At 44.4% G+C, this 10,090-nt stretch overlaps 1 protein-coding gene across 3 annotated transcripts in view; it reads left to right on the forward strand.

The window, feature by feature from the left end:
- PRCP (prolylcarboxypeptidase) overlaps positions 1–4,848 on the forward strand; it is a 50,605-nt gene extending 45,757 nt beyond the window's left edge. For 2 of the 3 annotated variants that reach the window (XM_025189238.3, XM_089775769.1), the window contains exon 9: positions 745–4,848. In XM_025189238.3, coding sequence (XP_025045023.3) covers positions 745–949 — 205 coding nt within the window. In that variant the 3' untranslated portion in view covers positions 950–4,848. The remainder of the gene's footprint in view (positions 1–744) is intronic. The other variant, XM_075919459.2, reaches the window with a different exon arrangement.
- The last annotated feature ends 5,242 nt before the right edge of the window (positions 4,849–10,090 follow it).

Raw genomic sequence — 10,090 nt, forward strand, 5'->3', positions numbered from 1 at the left:
TGTATGAAGGGGAATGCCTGACTCCTGAATTTTAGCGCACTTGGCTAAAAAGGAACATTTGCTTGACTTTACCCTCTTGTATTCTCAGTCTCTGTACATGTAAGGTGCTCAGCAAAGCACATAAGCTTAACTTTAAATCTGCGCTGAAGTAAATGAGACTATTCATAGGCTTAAAGTTAAGCACCTGCTTAAGTGCCTAGTGAATCAGAATCCAAGTACTCAGCAACTTCCAAGATAAAGCCCCTACTGAGAGAGCCCCTCAAGTGATATCAGTGTTGCCTGGGGAGACACGTGATCACCTCCCCTCTGGCCCTGTTAGCTGGGAAAGTTAATACAGCCTCCGATCCTGATCCAAAGTCCCCAGGAGCTGCCATCGTCTGGTGGGAGTCTATGAGCATGCAGGCCCTAGGGGAGTGGGGAGATAGTGCCATCTTGTCAATCCCAGGAGCTGACAGGAAGCCAGGGGGAAGGGCAAGTAAAGTCCCCTGTGGTAACCTTCACATGGGATTTTTTACTGAGTTGTCCTTAAGACACATTCCCTTCGGGTGGTGCTTTCACGTGGGGAGGGACAGTCTGGCCCCAGTGGGCTGAGTGCTGAAGAACATGCCAGAGCAGGGAGACTTTGTTGTAGGATTTTCACCTATCCTGAATACTGAGCCTCTGATCATAACAGTGACCCATAGCTTTATCACACAGGTACTGTTGCTCAGGATAATAACTGTAATCTATGGACTTTCCTTATAGCAATGGCGGCTTGGACCCGTGGTCTGGAGGTGGAGTGACTCAGAATATCACAGACTCTCTAATAGCAATTGTAATCCCAGAAGGCGCTCATCACTTGGACCTACGTGCCAGCAATCCTGATGACCCCAAATCTGTGCTGCAAGCCCGGGCCTTGGAAGTTCAGTACATGAAGCAATGGATTGAAAAGTCCAGGCATAAATACTAAAGTGGTACTGTAACAGGGGTGTTCATGGCTCAAAACTTTTTTCATTCCTGTTTGATTCATTCTCTTCCGTTCTTAGCGATATGTGTGTGTGCTGGCTCTCAGCACTGTCTGTGTGACTGAGGAGCAGTGGGGGTGGCTGCTAACTGGGAGTCTGCTCCAGTAGCAAACCTCAGTCAATAAAATGCATGGATTTGACTCACTCAGGGCGGCATGCTTTCCTATTCTGCTACTAAATGCCTCCTCCAGCCTCTTTGCAACATGCTTGTGTGGGGCCCAATTCCTGGAAGGCCACACACATCCTCACCAAATCAGTTCCCAAGTTGCTAGCAAAGTGTGAGCTTGACCAAATGCAGGGATCACTGAACTCCATGGCAAAGTTCTCCCTGATTTCAACTGGATCTCAGTATAGGGGCTCCTTTTCAGCAGGTGTAAATTGCCATAGCTCCAACAGGAGTGTCAGCTGAGATCTGCCCTAAAGCTTAACCTTATCAACTCAAACTGCACATATGCTGCCTTCCATCAGATGCAGACTAGTTAATACTATAACCTGGAGAATGAGAAACCAGATTTGTTCAGTTGATGAGTATAAGGAAAGCTGCTGAGTATTGCCTCCTATAGGCAAAATCTTGTCTTAAGAGACTGCTTGCAAGTTTCTCCAAGTTTTCTAGCAGAACGGTTATTGTTTCCAATCTCCAGGTAAAAACAAACCAGGTAGGAGCTGAGTTTTGGTGTTCCCTCTGCTTCAGACAGTTGTTGTCTCTGAGTTGGAGACTTAATGGGGATGTAAACCACTTTGATATGGTGAAGATTGGGGGCAAAGGAATTGTTTTAGTGTGGGAACAAAACCACATTAGGATGTGATTTCATGGACAGAAAGACCAGCCATATATTTTTCTTGGTTACAACGCTGCTGAAAACAAGTTCTCACGTGTGGTTGTTTCTGTTCTCCTCACCAAACAGGAGTGGCCTCTAAACACATTTTTGCTTTTTAATTCTCCAATTGCTTGTCTGTGCACCATTTGTTGTTTTTGTCCCTCCACCACTGCTTCCCTTAAGGCCGGGATACCAGCCGCTGTGGTGCTGCCGAAGAGAAATGTGGGTATTTTCTTCCTTCTTGTTGCTTTTTTTTCCAGATCAGCACTGGGAAACCTTCTTTAAATTCTTCTCCTGCAGAGGGAACCTGACACGCTTGCTGGCTAGATCTTAAGTGACAAATAATTGGGGCAGGACCTTGTTTTCTTTTCCTTTTCTGTATATTGATAAGATTCTGCATGGTCTGGTTGCCGCTGATGGTTCAATAAGGCCTTTTAAAAATTGTTTGCAGGGTAAACGCTTCAGAATGCAGCTAAACTATGGGGACAGCATTAACTCAAAGCGTGAGGCAGTGCTCAGCAGAGCAGGTGGGGGGGGGGGGGGGCTTTCTGTAGAGCTTCCAAAAGAGAGAACTGCCCAATTCATGCAGAAACATATTTGACATTAATAAATGGCTGGGACAGTCCCCTCACTTTGCAGCTTTGGCTTTGTTCACACTGAAAGCCTTCTACCAAAAGGCCCCTTTTCTAAGCTAGCAGGACTAGCTCATTTTGAGTCAGAAAGTCTCAAGGCAACAAATGTACCCAAATGTCTCATAACATTCCAGTTTTGTTTGCATTTGCCAGCTTTAAGTCGTGTGCCTAAAATATACTCAAACCTCTTTAATCTGGCTGTGCCGGACTATGGAGTTTTTCCGACCATGGGTGTTTGCCATAATGAATGGTAAACAAAATCTATTGCTAAATCTTTTGTATATTCATATGATTATAGAGTACTAGACATGGATAACATGTCATAAGATAAATCCTTAAGCCACTGTATTTAAACTATTATTGGGAGTGCAAGGTCTGGGAGGGAAGGAGTATGCATGAGGGAATGGGAATGCAGGATCTGGGCATGAGGGGGACGGAGGTGAGGCACTTACTTAGCGCTCCACCCCTGGGGACATGTGGCTCTGTGCCTCACTACCACTCCCAAGCACTGCCCGCCCCACCACAACTTCCATTGGCTGTGGTTTGCGGCCAATGTGAGTGGCAGGAGAAAAGTCTCCAGACAAGAGCTTTGCTGTGCTGCCATTCCCCCAGCTGGGAAAGGGGGTAGCAGCAGTGCCTCTTTCTCTTCCCCCTTCCGGGCAGAGCATCTGGGCCAGATCCAGCCTGTGGTTTGCCTAGATCTGGTCCACGAAGCTCAGAGCTCCCACCCTTGCAGTGGGGAGCTGGGGCTCCAGCCATGCTGGGGCAAGAACCATGGGTGTTTCCAGATCACAGGCATCTGGATTAAGGAGGTTCAAGTGTACAACATTTCTTATTACTCCAGGCAGCCTTTCATATTTGCACATAATCCAGCATTTTCTAGGAACAACACAGATTTTACTATGAATCTTTACTTTTTTAACGCACTCCAGTAAGTCTGGTTCTCTCGTTGACAGAGCTCTTGGCATATCCTGGCTTTTGCTCCAGTATTCTAGGGAAGGTTGATTTGAACCTTTATGTTCAGGTTGAGCAGTCTGAATCTTTCATGCTCTGTCTTTAGCAGGTAATCACTTTGGAGCCTATAAAGAGTGAGACAAGAGAAGAATCCTACTACAAGGGGAAGATTTGACAAAAATCTGTCCGTTGTTAGTAATCTCCATTCAAATGGGTCATATTTCTAGCTTTATGATGTAAATGTGTCCTAATATTAATGTGTGCTCTTTACAATAAAATAGTGGCCTTAACTTTTTTGTTGTTTTACAATGTTTTAAACATTTTAGATCAAATAAAAGCTAACCACATTTCCTGTGTCCCCTGCCAAACTTGAAGACACAATCAATAGTATTTTAAGATGGCATCTTATTTATTCTTAATCTTCTTTATTGGAGGGCAAGGAAGGGAACTGACCACGTACATCTAAACATTAGGAATGCACAAACCACTCATCATCAATATTTCCTCTTGTTGTTATCCATGTGCAGAATATATTTTGTTTTGTGCACTGAGGCATTTGTGGATGTGTGTCACCAGTAGGAATAGATGCTGTTGGCTGAGGGTGCTGAGGGCACTCTGCTAATCAGTTGGGTGCATTTGCATATCTCCTGGGTGGCCGCCCGAGTGCTCATCTTACAGGGAACACTGCTCGGAACCAAGGAAAAAAAGGATAAGGGTCTAATCTATTTCCTTTGACCACAGGGGGAACTGGATCAGGTCTTAAGAATACAGAATTCATAAATTTATATAAAGAAAGATCTGTAAATAATAATGTTGTAGCCTGAGCTCATGCTGTACTACTGTAGTATCTCTAAGGGCTTGATTTCAATGCCCATTGAAGTCCCTAGGAGACTTCATGGGTTTTACCACTTTTCTTAGGTTTTTAACAAGGTGACCAGTTTTCTGTTCTGGCCTTCATCATAATAGTTGAAACACTAGGTCTATCTGTGTACTTATTTCCCTTAAATGATCTTTCAGACCTAGTCCCAGAATTTATGTGCATTAGGGAATGACCATCAACAAAGATCAGCTACCTCATTTTGAAGTGTAACTTTCCCTGCTTATGTCCGGCGCGTTAGACTATCAGGAGCCAGGATAGGGTTGTAACTTTATTTGGCCCACTGTATCATGATTAAACGATATTTCATCTTCCTTCAAGAAAATAATCCCAGATACACCACCTCAGTGTGTGTTGTGAATTCTTTGAAGTACATATTGCGTTTTTGATGGAAAATGCATAAAATAAAACAAATAATTGATATTTCTATATAAAGCACTGATGACGTGAATAAAAAGCCAGTAATTGTGAATCTTACAGTTAGAAGATTTTGAAATTGAAACCTGTATGACAAAAATATGCTGTAACAAGTATTAAAGATAAATAAATGTGAATTTCTGGAAGTTGTTGTTTCATTTTTAAAGTAAGTCAGTTGCTGGTATTAGACCAGTGGTTCTCAAATGTTGGTCTTCCTGCCTTGCACCCTCCCCCCTGCAAGGTTGGAGCACCAGCACTGGCTTCTCTCTGTGGGGTGGGGGTTGCCCCAAGTCTCCCTGGCAGATCCGGCTTGTGGGGAAAACATGGAGCTAGAAGTGGCTCCATGTGTTGCTGTTCCTGCCCTGCCCTCCACTGGCTGGGGAAATAGCAGCACATGGGCAAGCTGCCTAGTTGTTTTTCCTGCTGCTCCCATTGTCTGGAGTTGAAGCCAGTGGGAGCAGCAGGAGGCCGTGCTGGGGACACAATGCCTGAGAGTGACATGGGGAGTTAAAGCAATTGCCACCCCACCCCCCCCTCATGCCCAGACCCCACATCCCCACGCTGCTCCTGCACTGCCCCTGCCAAGACCCTGCACCCCTAGCCTGCTCCTGCATCCTCCCTTGCTCCTGTACCCTCCCTCCTGGCCACACTGAACCTTCCATTGCTCTTGTCCTCTCCCCCTGGTCAGACACCCAACACCTATCCTGCTCCTGCACCCTACCTCCCATACAGACCTCACACCCTCACCCCCTTCTTGTACCACACCTCCTGCCCAGACCTCACCCTCTCCTGTACCCCACTTCCTACCCAGATTCTGCACCCCCATCCCTATCCCACTCACTGGCAGCCCTGTTCCACACATTGAACCCCTCATTTTTGACCCCACCCCAGAGCCACAAAATCCACTAACCCCAGAAAGTAAATCTGGCCTATGGGAAGCCCTGAACCTGTCATCATTGTCCTTCCTCTTCACCCTGTGGGGCTGGAGCCAGGAGTGGTCTGAGGCCGGCTGCGGCAGCTGGCGCCCTAGGAGGAAGGTGCAATCAGCGTCCCTGCCTGCACGGCCGTCAATGGCTGTGACATAATCACAGGGCGCCGGAGCCAGCGGCACCCTAGGCAACTGCCTAGTTTGCCTAGGCTCATGGGCCACCTCTGGCTGGAGGACCAGAGTGAGGTGTCTTAGTTGGGGGCCGTATTAGTTAGGGTTGAGGAGGGGTTTTTTGTTTCTCACATGTGTGATCCCCAACCTAAAAAAGGTTCCCCACTCCTGCCATAAATAAAGAAAACATTTAAACTTTTTGTGTTGAACATAAAGTAAAATATTAATTTATCAAACTTTATTTTAAATAAAGTTAAAGCGCTTAATCTGTTTAATAATTTAATATTTCCTTTCTTACTGATTAAATTAAACCATTCTCTCTAGCTGCAGCACTAGCAAAATGGCTCAGGCATAATTATGTAATTAATGGTAAGTTTCCATTAGCAACTGGTGGTCCATGGCAAGGTTTGCATTGAGCCAAGTGGGCCACGAGCCAAAAAATTTGAGAACCGCTGTTTTAGAGGCTGAGGTCTGCCACAATTCTGTATGTTTTCTACTTGAAGCTTGAGCCAGAGATGGGGAAAGTGAGCTAAATAGGCACTATCAAGTTTTCGCTAGTTGGTAGTATCCAGACAGCTCACACTGGCTGTTCAGATAAGATAAAGTTAAAACAGTGAACAGTTTTGAGGTTTTAATGGCTCTCAAGCTTAGTAGTAGGCAAATAACCCTTTCCCTGTAGGATGCTGGGTTGAATCTAGCCCAGATGAGTATTATTTTGAAAGTTACCATTTGATTGCTGTTCTTTGTTAGCCTCAGTCTAGTCTCCAATAGACAAATGTCTGCTTACCTTGTCACATCCTCCGCTGCTGAGGGCCATGTAAGTGTATAGCTAGACAAGTGATAGAAATGTAGCCGTATTAGTCTGATGTAGCTGAAACAACATACAGGACTATGTAGCACTTTAAAGACTAACAAGATGGTTTATTAGGTGATGAGCTTTCGTGGGCCAGACCCACTTCCTCAGATGAAATCTGAGATTTGATCTGAGGAAGTGGGTCTGGCCCACGAAAGCTCATCACCTAATAAACCATCTTGTTAGTCTTTAAAGTGCTACATAGTCCAGTATTTTGTTATAGCTAGACAAGCATTATGGAAAACTGGCATCTTTGGCATTGTCTGACAGTCCCAAAAGGTGAAGGTCAGATAGAACTAAACAGACTGAAATGCCACATCTCCCATAGGGTCATTCCTTACAGGCTGGGCTTAGGCTGTGGGTAGGAAATTTAAACAGCTTCTGTCTATAATGTACTGTACTCATAGGAAACATTAACTACTTAGAAGACATAGTCTGTAGACTAAGATTTCCAAAGGAGTCTGTATTTCCATTTGAAAAAAAAATGTAGGGGTCCACTAACGAAAAAAGTTAGAAAACCATTGACGTAGGTCTGGAATACAGTCAAACATGCATTGTCAATGAGTTTACAAAAAACTCTAAACTCCAGTTTGAGAAGAAGCTATCCTGGTTGTGACACTCAGTAGCCTAAAGTAGCACCCTGGAACCCCGATATTCACCACTGTTGTATAATTGTGATTTGTACTAGGGAAGTAAAATCCGGTTTAATTAGTCAACCAGCTGAATGTAATGTTTAACCAGTTAACTGATTAAAGGGGGGATGGCAGGCTGGAGCCCCCCCACTGTGGATGGGCCGGGTCCCCCACCAATGGGCTGCTCCAGCTGGACTGGTGTGCCCCTTGTCTATGATGGGCCCCACAGCGGACAGGGAGCTGCTCCAGCCCCCTTCTGGTTATGCCCACCTGTTAAAAGTTGATACTTGCCAGTTAACTGGTTAACCATTCACATCCCTAATTTGTACAAAGTATACCTTGTGAGGTATCATTTATTAAAGTCTTAATCTGTTGAACACTAGTTTTCTGTTGGCTCATATGTGAGGGTATGAAGTAAAAATAGAAAATAAGACTGGACATACTGGGTCAAACCAGCGGTCTATCCATCTCAGTAGTTTGTCTGCCGACAGTAGCCAATACCAGATGCCCCAGAGGGAGGGAACACAACAGGTAATCCTCACGTGATCCCTCCCCTGTCACTCATTTCTGGAGAAACAGGCTAGGGACACCATTCCTACCCATCCTGACTAATAGCCATTGATGGACCTAACCTCCATGAACCTATCTAGCTCTTTTTTGAACCCTGTTAAAGTTCTAGCCTTCACCACATCCTCTGGCAAGGAGTTCCACAGGTTGTGTGATGAGTGAAGAAAAGCTTCCTTTTGTTTGTTTTAAACCTACTGCCTATTAATTTCATTTGGTGACCCCTAGTTCTTATATTGTGGGAATAAGTAAACCACTTTTCCTTATTCACTTTTCCCACACCAGTCATGATTTTATAGACCTCTATCATATCCCCCCTTAGTCTCCTCTTTTCTAAGATGAAAAGTCCAAGTTTTTTTAATCTCTCTTCATATGGGATCCGTTCCAATCATTTTTGTTGCCCTTTTCTGCACCTTTTCCAATGCCAATAAATCTTTTTTGAGATGAGGCGACCACATCTGTACGCAATATTCAAGATGTGGGCGTACCATGGTTTTATATAGAGGCAATAAGATATCCTTTGTCTTATTCTCTATCCCTTATTCCTAACATTCTGTTTGCTTTTTTGATTGCTACTGCACACTAAGTGCATGTTTTCAGAGAACTACCCACAATGACTCCAAGATCTCTCTCTTGAGTAGTTGTAGCTAAATTAGTTCCCATCATATTGTGTATATATAGTTGGCATTATGTTTTCCAATGTGCATTACTTTATATTTATCAACATGAAATTTAATTTGCCATTTTGTTGCCCGATCACTTAGTTTGGTGAGATCTTTTTGAAGCTCTTCACAGTCTGCTTTGGTCTTAACTATCTTGAGCAGTTTGGTATCATCTGCGAATTTTGCCACCTCACTTTTTACCCCGTTCTCTGATCATTTATAAATAAGTTGAATAGGATGGGTCCCAGGACAGACCTTTGGGGGACCTTACTAATTCCCCCTCTGCACTCGGAAAACTTACCATTTATTCCTAACATTTATTTTCATTGCTGAGGGACCTTGTCAAAGGCTTTCTGGAAATCTAAGTACACTATATCCACTGGATGCCTCTTGTCCACATGTTTGTTGATCCTCTCAAAGAACTCTAGCAGTTTGGTAAGGCGTGATTTCTCTTTACAGAAACCATGTTGACTTTCCCCTAACAAATCATGTTCATCTATGTGTCTGACAATTTTATTCTTTACTATAGTATCAACTAATTTGCCTAGTACTGACGTTAGACTTACCGGTCTGTAATTGCCAGGATCACCTCTAGAGCCCTTTTTAAATATTGGCATCATGTTAGTTATCTTCCAGTCATTAGCAACGGAAGCTGATTTAAAGACTAGGTTACAAACCACGGTTAATAGTTCCGTAATTTCCCATTTGAATTCTTTTAGAACTCTTGGGTGAATGCCATCTGGTCTTGATGACGTGTTACTGTTAAGTTTATTAATTTATTCCAAAACCACCTCTAATGACACCTCAGTCTGGGACAATTCCTCGAATTTCCCCAATATCCTCAGCCTTGAAGACTGAAACAAAGAATTCATTTAGCTTCTCTGCAATTACTTTATCATCTTTGAGTGATCCTTGAGAGCCCCACTGGTTGTTTATCCAGCTTCCTGCTTCTGACGTACTTAAAAAACATTTTGCTATTACTTTTTGAGTTTTTGGCTAGCTTTGGCAAGTTTTTAGAGGCTAGAATCCCTAAAATTCTTGACTCTCTGGTTCAGGAACATCCACGGTCTTGCAGGACTAGGGATATTGCTGGACCAGAGAGCCCCAGCTGGCCAGGTTCAGAAGTGGAGCCCAGGTTGGGCTGGCAGTGAGGAGTGCGGCCCCAGCAGAGGGACAGGCACTGTCAGGAGTGCAGTCTTACCCTGGGCAGGGGCATAGCCCTGGCTGGGACTGGTACCCAGGAGCAGAGCCAACAGCTGAGAAGAGGAGCCTTGACCTCTCTAGTCCAGCAAACTCCATGGTTTGGGGGCTGCTCAGGTCCCAAGAGTTCTGGAACAGGGAGATCCCACCTGTATTGCCATATGCATTATTGAACTATGTTGTGAGGATTTGAAATGTCCACAGCTGGCCTTTCAGTTTAAGCAAAAGGGGGCCTGACAGCCTTAATTGCCCATCAAGAAAAGAATTCACTTTCCCAGAGACTCCTTAAAGAAGACATGTATGCAAACGAAACTGCTTGGCTAATGAGGGCTGCCTTACCCCTCCTCCCCGCTCCAGCACAGCAAGGATCTTGCTAGC

The sequence above is a fragment of the Pelodiscus sinensis genome, chromosome 1 (genome assembly GCF_052426305.1).
Source record: "Pelodiscus sinensis isolate ZL-2025 chromosome 1, ASM5242630v1, whole genome shotgun sequence".
Classification (NCBI taxonomy): Eukaryota; Metazoa; Chordata; order Testudines; family Trionychidae; genus Pelodiscus; species Pelodiscus sinensis.